This window comes from Barbatula barbatula (genome assembly GCF_947034865.1).
Source record: "Barbatula barbatula genome assembly, chromosome: 3".
Taxonomy (NCBI): domain Eukaryota; kingdom Metazoa; phylum Chordata; class Actinopteri; order Cypriniformes; family Nemacheilidae; genus Barbatula; species Barbatula barbatula.
In genome coordinates, this window is record NC_136764.1 from 15,431,046 (window position 1) to 15,452,535 (window position 21,490).

The 21,490-nt window shown below is 37.2% G+C and overlaps 1 protein-coding gene across 13 annotated transcripts in view; it reads right to left on the bottom strand.

Annotated features, from left to right (window-relative positions):
- Window positions 1–21,490, bottom strand: part of dlg1b (discs large MAGUK scaffold protein 1b) — an 82,445-nt gene that overhangs the window by 54,259 nt on the left and 6,696 nt on the right. For all 13 annotated transcript variants that reach the window (XM_079453162.1, XM_079453161.1, XM_079453159.1 and 10 more), the window contains exon 3: window positions 8,941–9,098. In XM_079453162.1, the coding sequence (XP_079309288.1) occupies window positions 8,941–9,098 (158 nt within the window). The remainder of the gene's footprint in view (window positions 1–8,940; window positions 9,099–21,490) is intronic.

Below are 21,490 nucleotides of genomic sequence, written 5' to 3' on the forward strand. Positions count from 1 at the left end.
TTTAGATAGAATGCATCTTTTTTCCAATACTTAAATCTTTGCATTTTACATGTCTAATACATGCATGGGCAACTTATAACACACCAAAGACACAGAAAAACACGTATTCGCACCATATGACCCATTTAAAAAAAGCTATTTATGTGCCTTTGATTTTTTTTTTACAAGCAGCGAAAATGCATGGAGAAATAGTTTTCTTCCATCTTTGCTCCCTGTTACTGCAAAGTCGATGTGCAGCCCACATGGAAATCTATGTGCTTTAAACTGCAACTATGACATGGCTCTAGGCAGGCACCAACCAGAGGAGACATAGGCTTGGGCAGTCATGCATGCAGAAAACATGCGGTCACTGTGCATAACTCGAGCCAGTTAAGCAGTATTATTTTATATGGACAAATTTCAACAACTGTAATTTGATGGCTGGAAATCACAAGTGTGACATGATAATGTTTTATTACAGTATAATTCAATACAATTTGCCAGACTATGTATGACCTGTTCCAGCCTCTATTCAAACAAATCTTTTTTTGGTTAAAAATTTCCCACTCGCATTTTGTGTTCAGTGCTCTTTGAACAGATAATGAAGTACTTTAATTTGAAAATTTAGGAGTCCCATAAATTCAGTAAGAATCCAGAGTGGAATGAAAAAGTACATATATTCAGACATCACATCAGTGGTAATGTAATCAGTGGTTTCAAAATGAATTCTCACAATATTGTGGTAATAGAAATAAAACTTGCTTCAAAACACTGTTAACTTAATGACCTCGGTTATGTTTGAGCAGCTCTAATGGCAGAAAGGCGGGGGTCCATTGAGTTTAATGGGTTCATCCCCAGTGGTCTATGACATGTTTTTACAGTGTGGTGATCTTCAATACTCTTACAAGTTTAATAATTTTTAATAGATAAAGAAATCATTATGTAACACAGAGGTTGATGATACTGTATAAATTTACATTTAGTTATTTAGAAGTCGCTTTTACCCAAAGCGACTTACAAAGAGTTCGGTGAGCAATAAGCAATAGGTCATACAAAGAGCAATAGTACAATAGATGCTAAAACAAAGTTACTAGTTTCAACAAAAGCTAGACCACTACCTGTTGAGAGAAGAGGGTTAGTTTAGGTTTTTTTAAGTCCCTATAATACTACTGGATCTCTAAACCCCTGTCATGATTCTCGTGGTGAGACACGGAGAGAGGACCCAGGTGCAGACAGCGGGTAAGGGGTTAACAAATAATTTAATAAATAATAAAACAAAAACCCACGAGGGGGTAACAGAACAAAACATGGATACAATAACATGACTAAGACTAACTACACAAAGACTTAACATAAACTCAAAACAAGAACTACAAATACACTGAACTAGACTTGACAAGACACGTGGACTCACCACACAACCACAATGAACCAGCACAAGACAGAAGACACAAGGGCATTAAATAAGGGAGCAAATCAAGAGGGAAACAGGTGAAGGGCATTATTCAATAACGAGGGTAACGAGAGGATGGGAACAAAGACGAGACAGGAGAGAGAGTATGGAAGGCCATAAGAACAATAATTGCCTCTCTCCACACAAAACATGAGGTTCTGTCATGATCCTGCCACTATACTAAGAGAAACATGACATGATGCAGCAGAATCATGACAACCCCACTGTAAACTTGTTGATGGCAAAATGTTATATGCTTTATTTAAAAACTACTGCTCACAAACATTTGCAGTTTTATAAACAAACTATAAAAACCATTGTGATACATTTAAAAATAACCTAAAATAAATACTTTCCAAACCATATGTACAAACAATTCTAGATGTTGGGGTTATGTCCAAGTCAATTGCTTTGCTGCACATAAACAAATTAACGTTTAATAGCCATGACTACTGTTTGTTGAATGATATTGAGCTCAAAAGATGATTTCAGATTTTACTTAAAAGGTATTGTAGTAGATTCCTGAACATTTAGCAATTCATGCACAACTGAGGCACATTCTCCAAAAAAATGACATCAAAACAGATTTGAAAGTGACAACTCAAAAGACAGAGAATTCAGATGTCCCACAGAGAAACTGTTTGTCTTTGCAAATTTGAAGTATGATCACAGCAAATTCAGTCCCACCATCAGTCACCTCACACACATTTTAACACTGAACAGACGGTGTAAAAGCAAGCTTTATATAGCTAATACTGTAGTGAATGGTAGATTTCTCTGAAATGCAGCGTAAGAATAAATATTTGATTTGCCCTTCCCTTTAGAAGAAGGCTCTGTACTTGGGCCCACTCGAATGGCACACAGGTTTTAGGTTCAAGGAAAAGCATCAAAGAAAAGCAACACTGGAAAATAAACATCTCTAATGCCTATCCACAACTAACTGATTATCACAAAGCAATGACAAAAACCTTTAAGCCTCTGAGAATCTTAAATGAACCATTTAAATGCAAAAATGAGTAACAGTTTACGCAATCTTCCTAGTCCCAAACATGCAAATAGACTTGAAGCTTTATCAGAACAGTTTTGTTTTATAAAAGTCATTGGGTGTAATATTTGTGCTTATAATAATACATTTGAAACAAGCAAAATACAAAATCTGCTGGTACATATTTTTAATAAGAATGTTAGTCATACAGTAATAGAGGGTTAAGAACATTAAATATTGGTGTTACTTAATACACATGGTGTTAAGATGATTTTAAAACCACCAAACTGGCATTTTCACAACTGAAATCTTTGATCATTTAAACATATTTTTAAGTTAAACCCCCCCCAAAAAAATCTAATTTTATATTCTTATCAGCAATATCACATTCACAAAATTTGGGCTGTGTAAAAGTGAGGCTGCTAAACATCATTAAAATCATCATTGTAAAAATGCCACTCAGAAGCTGGTCACCATAACCTGACAAATCTTATGATATCCCACTGATAATGCTGTGATCTAGGTCCACAGTAGACCCATGAGACATGCCCAAATGAATGGAGCACAATGACACAAGTCCCTTTATTCTTAGAACAAACCCCACTGACGAAGCATGGGGAATGAGCGGCCCAGACATGCGGCATGGGGTATGCCCAACCCACCAGACCCGTGCCGGCATTATACTTACTTGGTCCAGCTCAATGGAAGAAGATCTCGCTTTAGCGAGCACACGAAGAATTTCATTTAGGAGGGGAGAGTCCTGAAAGGGCCATTATTAATACAGAAAGAAACAGGAGGGAAAAGAGAGAGGACATTGAAACGTACAGCAGAGGTGAAAGTTTTTTTAACATTACATTTACATTTAGTCATTCAGCAGACGCTTTTATCCAAAGCGACTTACAAATGAAGTAAACAATGGAAGTAATTGGCACAACAAAAAGCATAAGCGCAGTAAAACTGGTCTCATATAGCCTACCACACTATGCAAAGCTAAGTTTTTTTAAGGACAGAAAGAGTAGAAAAGAGATAAAAGTCAGAACTAATAAGTCAGGTGCTGACAGAAGAGATGTGTTTTCAGCCGATTCTTAAAGATGTCTACAGGATCTACTGTTCTTGTAGCAGTGGGCGGATCATTCCACAAATGTGGAACAGATCAAGAGAAGGTGCGTGAGAAAGATTTCTTTCCCTTTTTGGGATGGCACTACAAGACATTGTTCGTTTGCAGAGCGTAGTGATTAGGCAGGTACATAAATCTGTATCAGCGAGTGAATATATGGGGTGCTGAACCAGTGGTGATCTTGTAGGCCAAGAGCAGAGCTTTGAATTTGATGCGAGAGACTATAAGGAGCCAATGTAACTTAATGAAGAGAGGAGTGACTTGTGCCCTGTTAAAGTCAACCTACATTCCACTAAAAGTTTGAACTATTAATATTTTCTTTATTTATAACAACATAAATAGAGCTGAAGACAAATAGGAATTATACAGAATAAGCGATTTTTGCATTGACGTAACCAATTCTCTAATAATAAAATGTTTCTGCCTGTGGCTTAGCTTAGGGGTAGTAAATGTATACTTAGTGGCTTACAAGTAAACTTTTGAGCCATAATAAACACTGTTCAAACTTCGTAAAATCAGACTAAACTGGGTCTGGATTTGTTGGTCTAAAACCTGTTGTATTACATAACTGTTGATTAGATACTGGTCAATCAGGGGTTGCCCGACCGGACAAGTAACTTGAAAAAAAATCAAAAAATACTGCAGTGTACTATAGTATTTGCTAAAGGAAATTGTAGTACCCTTGAAGTAAATTAATAAACTGTAGCAAACACTGTAGTATACTCAGGGGCGCAACTACCCAATGTTAGGGGGATAACAGTTTTGGCGCCCCACCATCTAAATAAAAAAAGTGTGCCGGACATCATCATGTATGAGCTTGAAATAATAAAGGTTGATTTTAAAAGTATATCAGACAGCTACTGTAAGCCTACCATAATTATATGGTATATGAACACAAATATATAAAAATTTATTCATGGAAATTTCTCTGCCATTTCTTTCTTTTTGCCGTATCTAAAACATACCGATCCGTACCGAAACGTGACACAAGTGTATCATTGTAACCGTTACACCCCCACCTTTTCCATATTAATATTATTAAGAAATTAATCTGTTGGTATCAAGTTGGTGTCAAGCTCCCTCTACACTTCCACCAAATGTACCTGTTGCTTTCCCCTGTCTTTCCTGATCCACCATCCTCACACCTGAATAAAATGAACACGCTGTTAAATATAGCAGCCTAAATTAAATGTTTAAATCAGCCAATGGCATCAGATAAGACGACTATTATGCAGTAAGGTTGTGCTGCTGTTCAAATTACATTAACATTTGGAATTTTAAAAAGTACAAATATGACACACACACACATATACATACATATAGAAAAGTCATTACAGGGTCACATCTCTCTCTCTTTAAAGGTCTGTGCTGACAGTAGTGCTGTAAAGTAGCCTGTATGTCTGACAGCACAGCTGAGCTAACATGATAACATGAAGCTAATGGTAAAAAGAAATCCATGATAAAATGACTAGAAGCTGGAAAACATTCCTTATGCAATATTGCATAAGGAATGTTTTCCAGCTTCTAGTCATTTATTGTGCATGCTACCTTATATTGTGCATGCTACCTTATACATTTATCTAGTCATTTATTGTTTTCCAGCTTCTAGTCATTTGTTGTGCATGCTACCTTATATTTAAAATATCACTTTTTGTGTTCAACAGAACAAACAAATCAATGTAATTTTTCTTACTTATGGTATTAGGACAACCACATGACAATGCTTAATGTCAAGCCATGGTGTCTACACTGCAAGCAGGCAATGGTGTTTTGACTTTGTCTACTAAATATAGATGGTTTGATTGGCCAGAATGGCCACTACATGCCTAAATAGTGGTCCAGTTGTATAAAACAATAACAATTCAATTCAATTTTATTTATATAGCGCTTTTCACACTGTGCATTGTTCCAAAGCAGCTTTACAGGAGAAAATAATAAAAACTGAAAAGCACAAAATAGGTAAAACACAGCATGGTGTTTATAGAACAAGCAAGATCATTCTAGTAAATAATATCTAATAGATGCAGTCTCCCGGTGGTTTATTTAGCATATTTTGCATGAAGTGAATGCTTGGCTGAAAAGATGTGTCTTTAATCTAGATTTAAATTGGGCGAGTGTGTCTGAGGCTATTCCAGAGTTTAGGTGCTACGTATGAGAAAGCTCGACCTCCTTTGGTGGATTTAGTAATTATATGTGTAGAGCTGCAACTAACGATTATTTTAATAATCGATTAATCTGTCGATTATTTGTTCGATGAATCGATGAATCGGATACAAATTTTTAAAAGCATTCATTTTCAACCCTTTATTGAAAAATAGAACTGACATTGCAAAACATATTTCAAAAGCTTTATTATTACTTATTATATTATTATTACAGCTGGCTGTGGTTTACATGATGCATTTCCCATCAAGAAGCCTCTCATGGTTTGCTGTTTTTTTCTGGAATTTTTTCGGGTCTCTCTGATGGTCTTTCCTCTACCTCCGCTCTGCTTTTTTTATTTATTTTTTCTCCGCTATGCTGCGCGGCGCGATCAACTTTTTTTAGTCCTGTGACACACTAGATGCGTGGCGTGAGCGTCTCAGAAGCCTGGCGTGACCGTTTTTAAATCGGCTCCCATGTTAACAGGTTAGAGCTTGCACACTGCCTGCGTGAGACGAGCCGCACGGAAAACGCGCGCATGCTAGGAATTGAATCGACGCCTATTTTTCACGAGACACGCAAGCGTGTTGGAAGCGTTTCCAGGCAAAATAGAATAGGAAAAGATGTTTATATGTAATTTTGTACACGAATACATATTAATGAATGCCATTTTGATGTTTGAAAGCTAATCATCATTTATTTGAACGTATTTTCAAATTGAATTTCATTAAACCAACATCTACACGTTACGGGGTTTACATGTCCACTGTAGAAAACATCAGGACTTAAATCATGTTTATAATGCATTTTTGGAGAAACAACAAGTGAATATTGAAATAAATTATACATTAATAGTCCTATTAAGTATGAGATATTATTACTAAAATGTTGCAAATGAATACTCCAATTAACTACTTTTTTCCATAAAATCTTCCTCCAAGAAAATGCTTAGGCTATATCCAATGAAAAGATACATTGCATTGAATGGGAATATTAATTTATGTCCATCTTAAACACATATTGCATAAAGTAAACTCGTGCATCAATTGATTACGTTACATCTTTAATAACATATCTGAGAATCATCTTAATACGAATTGTGGTTCGTATTAAACCCCAAAATGTATTGGTGACTGAATTATTTTTGTTTTTTATGCTCTTAACAATGTGATTAAAAAAGGAAAAAAATATGACACACTACAATAACAACGTAGTCTAGTGTGTCATCTGAGTGACGGTCCAACATCAGGTAATAAAGCTACAAAACATTTGGAAATGTTATTTAAATAAACAGACAGCCTACTTACTCATTTTTCGGATTTTGGAAGTTGTAGGTTATGTGAAAAAAAGTTGTCGTGAATACAAGTCCCTTGTCTGTCGGCGGCCTCCCTCTATGTCACCTATAGCAGCAGCAGCGCGCCAGCGCCGCGTCAGGCACGGTGCTGGTGTGCAAAGATACAGAAAACACGACGCAGCCGCCACAGAGCTGACACGCAACAGAAACGCCACGCTCACGCCACTCAAACATGTGGCGCGCGTTATAGTCGCGCGATACAACGAATCGATAATGAAATTCGTTGCCAACGTTTTTAATAATCGATTTTTATCGATTTTATCGATTCGTTGTTGCAGCCCTATATATGTGTTATCAAAAGTCTGGAGTTTTAATATCTTAATTTATGTAATTAAAAATACTAAAGGGGTTTGAGTTTTAACTATTTTGTCTCGTATGTTTTCGATTTTCTCCGTAAATTTTTTTATGAATTCATTGCTACCTAGGTGCAGCGGAATAACCAGGTCAGGTGATGTCTATTTTTTTGTAAATTTAGCAACTGTACTAAATAAAAACCTTGGATTGTTTGTGTTAGTTTCTATGAGGTTACGGAGGTGCTCCGCCATTGCTGCTTTAAGTGCCTTTTTCTAACAGTTTGCACTCTCTTTCCACGTGATTTTAAAGACCTCTAATTGGGTTTGTTTCCATTTGCGCTCCAGTTAACATGTTTTTCTTTTAAGGGCGCAAGTGGTGCTATTGTACCATGGTGCTATATTTTTCTCATTAATCTTTTTTGACTTCATAGGTGCGACAGCTTCTAATGTATTAGGGAAAATAATGCCCAATTTGCTGGTCATGTCATCGAGCGATTCTGTATTTATTGGTATGGTTATTTAAGTAGTCAGATCCGTCAAGCTCTTTGCGAAAATATCTTTAGTAGTCAAGGTAATTGTTCTGCTTAAACGGCCGATTTCTGCAGTGCGCAGTGTACATGTTATGAGATAGTGATCGGTGACATCGCTAAATAATGGGTACAAATTCAAGAGCCTATACATTCAGGCATATACCCTATTCAACTTCAGTTCTTTCCTCTTCTAGTTTTTGAGTGTGTTATTGAACACAGTTCTTAAATGTAGCTTGAATGAGCAAACATCCAGCAGCCGAAGTCTGAAGGGGTCTGCGTGTCTGTCTACTCCTAGACATCAAACATATCAATTACAGCGGTGTTCGTCATTTTTCTTTCATTTCTTTTAGGATGTTCTATATGCTAAATCCTCTGCACCAGGGCTAGAGAACATCTGCTACTAAAGTATTCCAAGAGCAAAGCATGGAGACGGCAGTAAGTGCCACATGGAGTAGACTCCTGCGTCGTATTTGTTCTCAGTGTTTCATGCAGAGCCAGCCAGCCTAAAATGCCCCGTCTCTGAATGCAGGAAGATACAGTCTTTTCAGACCGTTTCTGTGTATATTACGCATTAGCATGCAATGAATTCAAGTATGCTCTGCAAGATTACACTGAACCCCAACAAAACGGCACAATGAGGAATGTGTTGATAACATGCAGAGCAGGAAATCGGTTTCCCAGAAGGCCTGACTATCAATTACACATGCACATGTGCAGAGCCGACAGAGTCATGATTAAGAACAGTTAAAAATTAAATCTTGAAGCACCTACTGAACAAATGCACTTCTTAACAAATGGCGTCTAATTTAATGGGAAAGACTGAAATGTGTGCCCAGTAAACAATTTGAAACGCCTTCAAAAACATTGCTTTTCCAAGCGAGTTGTTTGCGAGTTGCTGAAAATGTTTAAGGATGCATTGGACAGCATGATATTGTCTCAACACAAACCGCAAAAGGTTTCTATGAAATATTAAGTTGAAATAAAATCAAACAATATACTGAGCACTGTTTACAAGTAATCTAATTCTGACAATAAGAAATGAGCTGGTCACCTAGCCAAATCCTCACACAGGTTGGGGCAATCTTACCTCTATGCTGGTGCTAAGGCTGGGCAGGGTGTCTGAAGTCACAGTTGTGCTTTGAATGCTGGAGTAATCCCACAGGTTCACTGGAGGCATTGCATCGGGCACAACAGATTCCCCACATCTATTATCCAATAAGGTCACTTCATAAAATTCCTGGATATCTGTTAAAAGAGTAGGACAGATTTTCAAGAGCAAATATTTCTGGAATATGCGTGTCTGGATGCAAAAAATCAAATTACAGTTGCCTTAAAACAAATGGAGAAACTTAAGCTCTTAAACATTTAGAATGAAATTAAATCATTTAATTTAATACATAAGTCTCATGTTAAAAAGCAAATGTTGCAAGTGCGGTTAATCAACTGGTGTAACTTATAAACTAACCAGAGGTCAGGGCAAAACTCAAGGAAATTATTTAGAAAACATAAGTTCCAATGAATCCGAATATACTTAACAAATGAACAGCAATGAAATATATTAAACTTATTCAATATAATTGAAATAAATCACAAATGTGATTTATGTCTCACTTAACAGATGTAATGAACTGGCAAAAATGTCTAGAAATACACAAAAATAATAACTTGTAGAATTTCCTTAAAAAATCCTCAAAACATTTTGCTTTCCTGAAAATAAAGGATATTTGCTGCTATAAAATTACTGACCAGAATAAAACAAATGCATTTAATTTTTGTTAAAATATCAAATGATTGTTACTTAAAGTAAACAAAAACAAAATTAGAGTGAACAAAAACATGTGTCAAACTCAAACTGCACGGATCACTTACTTTCATATTGAAATAAAAAAATGACAACATAGATGGTCAAGTAAGAGACCGGTGGTCTCTGTACTGGCACTAGCACAGTTACTGCTCAATAAGTGACTTCATAATATCGTGCCTCCCTCAGCCTAGGCACAAGCCCCAATCTTAAGAACCACTGTAATAACTTAAAAAACCCAAACTTCAAAACTCTCCTTAAACTCAAAGTTAAAACAACAAAAAATCACGAACAAGTCTTTCTTTTTACTGAAGATCACTTTCAGTAAAAGGACAGTTAAAATTAACCTCCTAATGCATTCAGATACAAAGCATACTGAGAACTACAGATCAACTGCCAATGTAGTTTTATCTACAAAAAATATTTCTATAGTCTCAAAACAATATAAATAAGTAAGCTTAATTTGACCCATTTAAATGAAAATTGTAATTATAAAATTGATTTTGATTGATTTAATAATTTTTTCAATTAAAATTACTCAAACAAAATAATTAAACTCTTAACAGCCCAAATTAGTAGATTTTATTCACAATATTTTAACATTATTTTAACTATATTGATTAAAACAGGAACATAATATATTTTTATAATTTCTTTTCATAAAATCTACTAAGGCACATCATAATTTTTCCAGTGTAGAGTGAAAATCAGTTTAAAGATTATTGACAAGAGCATGAACTGGACCAAAGTAGGAGGTCACTGGAGTTTATAAAGGTTGTTCCCAGCTGTTACAAAAGGTAAGAATTACATATGACAAAGAGGTCAGCCAGCATTCTCTAATAAAACAACAGAAGGACCCCCAAGAACTTATCATTATCACTATATCATGAACATTTAGCACCTAAAAGCCACCACCCAGTCATGTGTAAACAGGATATTTAATTTTATACAGTATTATGTGACAGATAATCCTATGCTTTATACTTTTATTTATACTTTAACAAATCAAAAAGTAATCAAATCCTGCAAAATACACAGGAACCGTTTAAAATAATTTAGGGAAGCAGTCCTTTTCACAAGAAGGGGAAATGACCGTTTAAGAGTCAGTGTGCAGTGTTGTGGTTGGCTATGCTGTTCAACATTTGGCCAAGAGAGAAAATAGCAGAGGGATATAGTTCTTCTATGCATGAAGAGATTGGGTAACAGGGCTGAAAATACACGCTGTATCACATGGAGCTCCACGGTAATAAGTAAAAATATTTGTATAATGCACATTGGTGGGGTGATTCCCACATCTCTGGTTTCCCTTTGTTCACCAAGTATTTTAAATTCCTAGGCCTGAAATGTGCTGCTTAGTCTTCAGAGAAGGCTCAGATAATCACCTTAAACGCTGGGCTGTAACTCACCAAAAAACAAAAAGAAGATCGAAGATAATACGTTACTATTTGGCTGAGATTATGCCAGTCGCTAAGAAATATTGGATATAAATTTAGCTTTTTCTTTTGCTCACATGTTGATCGATCACACATTTTAGCTGAGGTTTACATACAATTTGACTATTACGATGATGTGATAGGTTGATTGACACACTGGTAACCATAGAACCATATGTCATCTCGCAGCTGTGAATAGGAATATAACCCATTGCTTAGGGGTGGGCGATATGACGATCTTATACGCATGCTCAATCCACTTTTCAACGGAATCACGAAGACGATGATCTTCTCTGTCTAAATCAAGAGGTGTGTTCAACGTCATTCAGCGTTGAGCCATTGGCGTATGACATTGAAGCAACGTGAGAGTGTGAATGCTTTTGAATCACTCTTGCAGTGCTGCAAGGTCTCGCGAGTGTGATACAGTTTTTCAAGTGCATTTGACAGAGCGACTGGTTTGTGTGAAGTGTGTTTGTCCTGGTGCTTGCTTGGCTTTCCATGATGCGGCCACGGAATCCTGCTATTTAAATCTGTCACCTGCCGCTTCTGAGTGTAAGAGTGAATATGTTGGACAGTTTAACTTGCTACACTCGTGACACTCATGGATTTGTATGTCTCCCTGTATGAGGACATAAACACATGAACATCATGTCCAGAGTTTCCCTGAGAGTTTATTTCGAGTGCATTTAACTGTTTTCCCTGTTTGAGAAAAACTATCATCACTGAACTACACACACTGAAACTCAAATGTCTATTACGACAGCGCCTTGACGCTGACCCGTCAAAATAAAAGTACCTTGCGCTCTATATTTACAGATTCTGAAAACTAGTGTTCGACCAGGGACCGGTTCAGCTAATCCCCAATCAATTTCAATAAGGGGAGTTGTAATTTTGCGGGGAGTACAAATTCGGCACAACACCGGAATCAGGCGATTTTCCGCATGACTGGTCGGTCAGTCTGCCGATTCAGACAGACTCAGCTACCGTTACGTATTTAGATAGGAAAGCATAATAATTAAGTTCACTTGATACAGTTTAAGATATTAAATTAGTTATCTTACCCAGTATACGTAAACGAACTGTTGTTTGCCAATTCTGCTGGAAACTCGCTCTTCTGTCAGACTGGCGGAAGAGGGAAAACGTAGTGGGCGTGATGATATTGTCACTTCAATCGGGAATGACCAATAGAAAAAGCCCTTTCATCTTGGTGGGTAGAGATACAGCTTCACTCGCAAAAAAAATTCAACTCGCTACCAAAAGTTTTAAACCCGCAAAAAGAGACGGCAAAAAAGAGACCAGTATTTGTAGTTTCGTGATGAAAAGTTTTTGAAGTGCACAAAGAAAAGATTTCACGCAATGCAAATAATTTTGTTATCGATTTCAGATTTTTTGAGATCTTAAATTTTTTACTGTGTTTACTCTCAAACACAGAACTTTTGATTGCATAAGAAAGAGACAAAAAAACTCCATAAAAGCATACCATTCTCTCCAAGTCTCTCCGCTTATTTGAAGGAAAAGATGATTGGCGCGCCAGTTGACTGGCCCTGGCCTAGGCCATCTTTCTGTAGTGCAACAATTCTTTTTTTCAGATCCTCAGAGAGATCTTTGCCATTAGGTGCCATGTTGAACTTCCAGTAAAAAGTATGAGAGAGTGAGAGCGATAACACCAAATTTCATTAAATTCCATTCACACCTGAGACCTTGTAACACTAACGAATCACATGACACAGCTTTGGGGTGTACTCACTTTTGGTGCCAGCAGTTTAGACATTAATGGCTGTGTGTCGTGTTATTTTGAGGGGACAGCAGATTTACACTGTTATACAAGCTGTACACTCACTACTTTACATTGCAGCAAACTGTCATTTCTTCAGTGTTGTCACATGATAAGATATAATAAAATATTTACAAAAATGTGAGGGGTGTACATACAGTAAGTTGGTATAAAAAAAACAATGTAATATTAAATGATTAATTAATTTATTAAAAAAACTTGTTCGGAGTGGTTCTTCGTTCGATAGAAATATATTAGGCTAACTACTGCTGATTTCAACAATTTGAACGATAAAATTTACTTTTCACTGCAACCAATGTTTATGTTTGAGTATCTTGTTTAAGTTTGGCATTAGCATAAGACTGGTACTTTATCAATACCTAAAGCTTTCCATACCTGTACTTTCCTCCTAAGAACTTCAAATAGGGTCATCGCCTGTAAATAAATGTGCACAGATGTTTTTTTTTTTAAATGCAATGTAATTCCTTATTTTAGGCTACCTTAGTTGATTTAATTTATTGATGCAAATGCAACGCAAATGCAAAGCAAAACAAGACGGACACTGACCATGAAACGACAAAGAAAACAATATTTATATGATGATGATCAGCAGGATTATTAAATATCTTCCTCAGATGACGGTCACGTAATAAACAGTACAACAAGGACTACAATGTCTCCATCTTTATTTTTAGGATCAATTAACAGTCGGCATGGAGGTATCAAGCCTGTTTACTTTATATATTATCGAAATTATAAACAATAAAGCCAGATATTCTTGTCAGATCTGGGTTTTGTTACCGGGAGTTAGAGAAGAACAGCACCTTTTCTCAGCTGTCAGCATACAGACGTTCACAAAAGTAAAATAGACCTATGTGCTTGTTTTGTTATCAAGAACACGAAAAACTAAATAAACAAGATAACAATACATCACATACTGTCAATATACGTTGCTTTTTGTATGTTTGGTTTTTGTATGATTTTTGCTTCGCCCAGGTTTAAATGCAGTTTTTATGTATTTTTCTATTTTTTCCAATGTCCACAAATCCAGCTTGTCATATAGATAAATGCGTAAAATTTCCCCGACCCTCGATACTATCGTTTCTCTGCGATCTACAGGCTGACTAAAGTCTTTTTTGTCGGGTGACAGGTGCGCTGTGTTATCTTTGCATGGGAAGCACCTTTACGGAGCGCTATTTTGCTGTGTTGCCATGTTCAACTCAACTCGACTTTATTTATATAGTGCTTTTTAAAAATTTTATTGTTAAAACGCAGCAGTACATGAAACATTTAGTAAAAACAAAAAAGGTGAAAACACAGAAGACAGACAATGCACACAGGTTCAAACAAACCCACATACAAAGCACAGACTCACAACTCTACACACACAAAATACATGTTAGGGAGGGACGAATGGAGAAGAGATCCAATCAGAACTACTCTTTTTGTGGGACGAAAACGAAAAATTCTGGTCACACTTCACATATGACAACAAGGACGACAAGACCATATGGAGCAAAAATCGCTGGTAAGAACACCACCAACTTTAGGCGACATTTACATATGACTCATCAAGAATTACACTCGAAGGTAAGCATACATGCTAAGGTTATTTTATCAGATAAACCACCATGTTTCCGCTAAACTTGGAATAAAATAGAAGCTAAAGGAAACCACCTCTGAACTGTATTGATAAGACAATTGTCTCGCTGAATTAATAGGAGCATAAATATTCAATGTCCTCAAATTGAGTCAAATGTGTACAATCTTAGTGGATGTTGTGAGCGTGAGATCTGAGGAGAATGGGCAAGAAAGAAAAAAAATACAACTTAATTCCCCCTTACAGATACAGAAGAAGTCTGATGGCAAAGATGACCATGGGCCATGAGGAAATAAAGCTAGTGCTGCTAGTGCAACCCAGCAGCAGGCCATCTCTACAGCTTCCCAAAGTTCTTCAAAGTACAAAACTAAATTGAAGGAACAACAGACCAATATTTAGTCAACTAAAACTTGACTAAGACTAAAAGATTTCAGATGAATAAAATATTACTACAACTAAATGGTGTGTTTTTCAAAAGACTAAATCAGAATTTGCTGTCAAAATTAACATTGGCGCACACAGGGGAAAATTTGCAGGAGCTATGGCGTATCAGGCTTTACAATCAAACCTTTTAAAGGGAATGTAAACCTTTCCTTGTTGTTTAGGACTGTCTGAAGATCCGCCACAAATGTGCAGCGAGTGTTTTATTGTGCCATTGTTTAGGTCTTGCGCAGATCATGTGAAATAGAGTGCTCTGGGCAAGGATGAGATCACATAACCAGCTGATGCGGGAGAAACTGTACCTATATTTACTTTCATATATAATACATAATCCGAGAATGTTAATATTAATTGGATCATTTAAAAGTAGACACTTCAAGCTTTCAATCAGACATATGCTTTACATTTCTATGATGAGTATTCGCTGAGTTTGTAATATATTTTAATGACGCGTTTCAGAAAGATGCACGCAGAGAGAGACGGCAGAAAGCACAGCCTGTATATTTTCATTCTTTAACGAAAGGAAAACATTTTGTAGATAATGAGTACAGACAAATAAAAGTAGAGCAATCACAGTTTCGAGTCATGTATTAGTCTTATTGGTATGACCAAAATAATTGGAGTATTTAAGTCTTTCTCCACGGTAATAAAAAAACTGACTGTGCTTAAGTGTATATTCGCCAAGTCAGGCATTATAACGTGTGTGTCTGAACATTTATGTGTAAAAAGTTGCGAATATAACTCATTCTGACACTTGTTGCAAGCAGTTTGAGTGGCGGCTGTGTCCTGTGTGCGTGCATTACCCGAGTGCACTGACTGAAGATCGTCTTTTGAGAGCACGCGATCGAGTACTTGATGCTTTAAATTTGTGAATTGGCATGACTTAAATAATGTGTAAATGCCTATTCCGTCAACTGATGCGCGATCACTGAAGCAGCTTGAACAAGTGAATGCTTTAAGTGCGAGAAAGTCCATTCCTTCCACACGCCTCCTGCGTTGATTGGCCAGACTTGTGACTCCCAACAAATCAGATGGGTGGTGGGCGGGCATTACTCTAGGAAAAAGACTAGAGTGTCATGTTCCGACAGCTCTCACTAAATCCTTGGCTGCATCCGAGCCAAAAAATGCATTTCAAAATTAAATTACTTTATCTGCAAATCGGCTTTTAAAATGACCGGTGTCGATAATCAAAAAATGCTTAATATCAACGTTGATAATCAGCCAGTTCGATAATCGGTCAACCCCTAGTACTCTGATTTTAACTGAACTTGCACTCCCAGTAAACATGAGGGTAATTGCTGTTGAATTATGGAGTTTTCTATTTGGTTCTATATAATAAATAGTAATAACTGTATGTTCTCAGTATTAAAGGCAGAGTAGATAATTTGGAAAATGCTAATGTTTGCCTGCGAGCAGTGATATCATACAATCCCTCCCTCTTGCGAATCACCATCCAAAGCCACGCTTACTCCAAATCACGAGCGCAGACCAGAAGCTGTTGGATTGGTTCCAGTGAAGTAATGTCACATTCACAGGTGGGAAAACATTACAGTACAAAGTGATTACTTTACTACAATAACGAACATCTCCAGGTACTCTGTGCTCTCTGTCCGCCGTTGTCCCGTTGCCTGAACATCGCACATGAGTACAATGATGACGTATGATGTCTGCGTGAACAGGGTGCACAGTGGGATGCAAAATACGCTGACTGAAAATATACAAATGACATATCATTGCCCTCTGACCGAGGAAAGTAATTGGTCAAACGTTTTTTATCAGGATGTTAAGAGACTTCCAACCAGCAAAACAAAAAACGTTTCTGGACAGGATTGCCTACTCTGCCTTTAAAACTGTTGTTTACCATTAGATTTAGGCATATACATTTTTTGCATTGTGCCACCCTAACATTTATACTGGCCCCATTTGGCCACCCCATAGAAATATCCTGGGACACCACTGGGAGGGAATGCAGGGGTCTTAAAACATATTTTAATGGTTTGTCTATTTTTAGCTGTCACATCATCATAAAAACATAAAACTTGTGTCAGGACCTTCAAGGTGATTTCAACCCACCTGTCAAAAATAAGAACAAAAATAGGTCGCAAATCAATGTATCTAATTGAAGTTATAGTTGGGAGGTTTCAATGATGAGATGAATTTTTTTAAGTGCTGAATCATCATAACTCAGACATATAATATTTAAAATGCATCATATAACCGTATGCATTGACACATTGTGAAGTCCACTATACCAGCAGTATTCATTTTAATTTTAAGAAGAATATTTCATAACATCATTTGCAAATCTCATTGAAGTGCATAAAAAGCGGACGGGCAAGATTTTGTAACTCTCAGCAAATCGCTCATATATTGCTATACTGATTTTTAATATAAATTAAAAACTTTGTTTTGACAATCCTGGGTGTAAAACATAGAACAAACATTGAAGGTAAAGCAGACATGATCTTAAAATGAAAAGAGTGTCAATCAAAATGAATCTTTCTCAGGCAATTTAATACACTAGTCAGACTATAGGTTTTCTAGACAGGCCTTTGACTTCATAAAACGGAATGCCTGCCCTCAAGCTTTTGGTCAGTCAAGATTTAAAGCGGCTGTGCAACAGTGTTTCATGCATTTTGAAAGTTACCTATTTGTCAGTTATGGTGACCCATACCCGAAATGTGACCTCTGCCTTTAACCCATCCAGAGAGACATGTCGCACTGAACACAAGTACACCCGGAACAGTGGGCAGCTATCACTGCAACGCTCAGGGAGCAAGTAGGGGTAAGGTGCCCTGAGGATCAAACCGGCAACCTTCTGGTCACGAGTCCTAACCATTAGGCCAGGAGATGTTGGCAGCGTGAACAACCGCAAACACTAGTCCTTATGCGAAGCTATCTATATGCATGAGCCACGTCCGGTTGGTCGGGGTGGCGGCGTCGCTACAATATTTAGAAACTTTCTTACTGTAACTCAGAGAATAGAGCATAAATTTAAATCATTTGAAGTTCTTGCGTTGAACATAATTATTCCTTACAAAAGTAAAAAACCTTTGCTTTCTTTTACATTGGCTACGGTGTATAGACCCCCTGGTCCCTATACTGATTTTCTGAAAGAGTTTGCGGACTTCCTATCGGACCTATTGGTTAACGTTGATAAAATACTAATTGTCGGAGATTTTAATATCCACGTAGATAGCGCTAACGATGCATTAGCACTGGCGTTTACAGAACTACTACAATCTTTTGGGGTAATACAACACATTAAAGGACCCACTCATTGATTTAATCATACACTAGACCTGATTATATCTCACGGAGCCGATCTAACCAATATAGATATTATGCCTCAAAGCCACGATGTCACCGATCACATCTTATAACGGGTACTTTGCGCACGTCAGGAATCAGCCCTTTAACTCGTTATCGACAGGGTAGAACAATCACCTCCGCTACTAAAGATAGCTTCGCAAAGAGCTTGCCAGATCTGACTCCTTTAATAACCAGACCAATAAATAACGAATCGCTCGATGTCATGACCAGGAAATTGGGTACTATTTTCTCTCATACATTAGAAGCTGTTGCACCTACGAAGTCAAAAAAGATTAATGAGATAAATATTGCACCATGGTACAATAGCACCACTCGCACCCTTAAAAGAGAAACTCGCAAACTAGAACGCAAATGGATAAAATCGCAATTAGAAGTCTTTAAAATGGCGTGGAAAGAGAGTCCAAATTGTTATAAAAAGGCACTAAAAGCAGCAAAGGCTGAGCACCTTCGTAACCTCACAGAAACCAACAAAAACAATCCAAGGTTTCTATTTAGCACAGTCGCTAAATTAACAAATAAACAGACTCCACCTGACCTGGCTATTCCGCCACACCTCGGTAGCAATGAATTCATGAAATTCTTTACAGAGAAAATCGAAAACATTCGTGACAAAATTGCAAAAACTCAACCTCCAAATCTGTCCTATGAATTAGCACCAACCATCGCTCCAAAACAAAGGCTCCAGCGTTTTTCCCTATAAAACAGGAAGATTTAATTCAACTTATCGCAACTTCTAAACCTACAACTTGCTTATTAGACCCCATACCAACTAAATTATTAAAAGAGCTACTACCTGTTGCAATTGAGCCCATCTATAACATTATCAACTCGTCAATTAATCTAGGCCATGTCCCAGGACCCTTTAAGATGGCCGTCATTAAGCCTCTAATCAAGAAACCAAACTTAGATCCAAATGAACTAGGAAACTATAGAACGATTTCAAATCTCCCATACCTGTCTAAAATACTAGAAAAAGAAGTGTGCACTCAGTTGTGCTCTTTCTTACAAAATAACAACATGCACGAAAAATTTCAGTCAGGTTTTAGATCGCATCATAGCACTGAAACTGCGCTCGTTAAAATTACAAACGACCTGCTTATAACATCAGATAAAGGTAACATCTCACTCCTGGTCCTGCTTGACCTTAGTGCTGCATTCGATACTGTAGACCATAACATACTTCTAGATCGCTTACACAATTATACCGTTATTGAGGGACAGGCACTACAGTGGTTTATATCGTACTTGTCAGACAGACATCAATTTGTCCATTTAAATGGGGAATCATCCAATCTAATGCATTTAAATTATGGATTACCTCAGGGATCGGTTCTGGGACCCGTGCTGTTCTCCATATACATGCTTCCCCTCGGAAACATTATTAAAAAACATGGAATTAGCTTCCATTGCTATGCAGATGATACCCAGCTATATATCTCATCAAGACCAGATGATTCCCCCCAGCTTTCCAAATTGGCAGAGTGCATTGAAGATATACAACATTGGATGACCTGTAATTTCCTTCTTTTAAATTCTAATAAAACAGAAATATTACTTATTGCGGACCAAAGACACGCAAAACAAATATTTCTGATTATAAACTGCAAGTTGAAGGATGTACTGTTACTCCAACAAATACAGTAAAAGATCTAGGCGTTATATTAGACAACAAACTGTCATTTCGAAATCACATCTCAAATGTCACAAAAACAGCCTTTTTCCACCTAAGAAATGTTGCCAAGTTACGAAATATTCTGTGTGTTGCTGACGCGGAGAAGCTTATTCATGCATTTATGACCTCAAGACTTGACTACTGTAATGCGCTACTTAGTGGTTGTCCTGCATCATCAATAAACAAACTACAGTTAGTTCAGAACGCAGCTGCCAGAGTTCTAACCAGGTCCAGAAAATACGATCACATAACCACAATTTTATCAACCCTTCACTGGCTACCCATTAAGTATCGTATTGACTTTAAAGTTCTTTTAATCACTTATAAAGCCTTAAAGGGTTTAGCCCCTACCTACCTAACAGAGCTTCTATCACACTACAACCCATCACGCTCTCTAAGATCTCAAAACGCAGGACTTTTGATAATACCTAGAATAACTAAATCCACCAAAGGGGGTCGAGCTTTCTCATACGTAGCACCTAAACTCTGGAATAGCCTTCCTGATATTATTCGAGGATCAGACACAGTCGCCCAATTTAAATCTAGATTAAAAACGCATCTTTTCAGCCAAGGATTTACTTAATGCAAATATGCTAAATAAACCACCAGGAGATGCTGACATTAGATATTATTTACTAGAATAATTGGATTTATTATATAACACACCATGTAGTGTGTTTTACCCTTTCTTGGGTTTTTCGTTTTTCCCCTGTAAAGCTGCTTTGGAACAATGCAAATTGTGAAAAGCGCTATATAAATAAAATTGAATTGAATTGAATTATGCGCGAGCCGCTGCAGAAACCCATCCGTATATCTACCCTATATTACTAGTAAACTATGAAGTGTTGCTTCACTTAGTGAATGAAGAAACAAATAGCATGGAAACTGGTATAATGCTACAGCTGGTTGAAGTTTAGCTACCTTGCAGTTAACTTTAAGGACTGTAGTCGAAATTGATCAGCAGCTTGCTTGTTAACATATTAGCCCCAATGTTATAAGTTCTGTTTAATTTTTCCTGTATCTGAGTCTGAGAAATTCACTCTGTCCATGGGGTGGAGAAGGCGGCAGCTCTCAAAAACACTGCAGTGTGATTGAGGGCTACATTACTCTGCTTACAGACAGCACTGTGCTCGAAGACACAGAGCTGTCCTGAGCTGGAGCAGCCCAGAACGGTGTATGACATTTGTTCAGAAGCATGGTTTGATTCAGACAATAGTCAGGTTTCCATCCTTATTTGCATTAATGAAAATTCAGCTCAAGAATATGCGCATCTGCCTCTTTTTCCATCAACTGTGTAACGTAATGCAAACAAAAATTGGTTAGGGATGCAACGGATCGTAGATGATCGGTGATCAGTACAGACGTATGTGATTCGCTGATTAACTGCGAAGTTTAACCACCATAGAGTGAAAGTTTATTATTTGCACACGTTTTGAGACTCGCACTCAGTTTTCTGCGCTCAAAGCAGAGAGAGAGAGTGAGAGGCGCGATTCATTTACATTTACATTTATTCATTTGGCAGACGCTTTTATCCAAAGCGACTTACAAGTAGTTTTATACAGTGACACATTACTGCAGAGCAA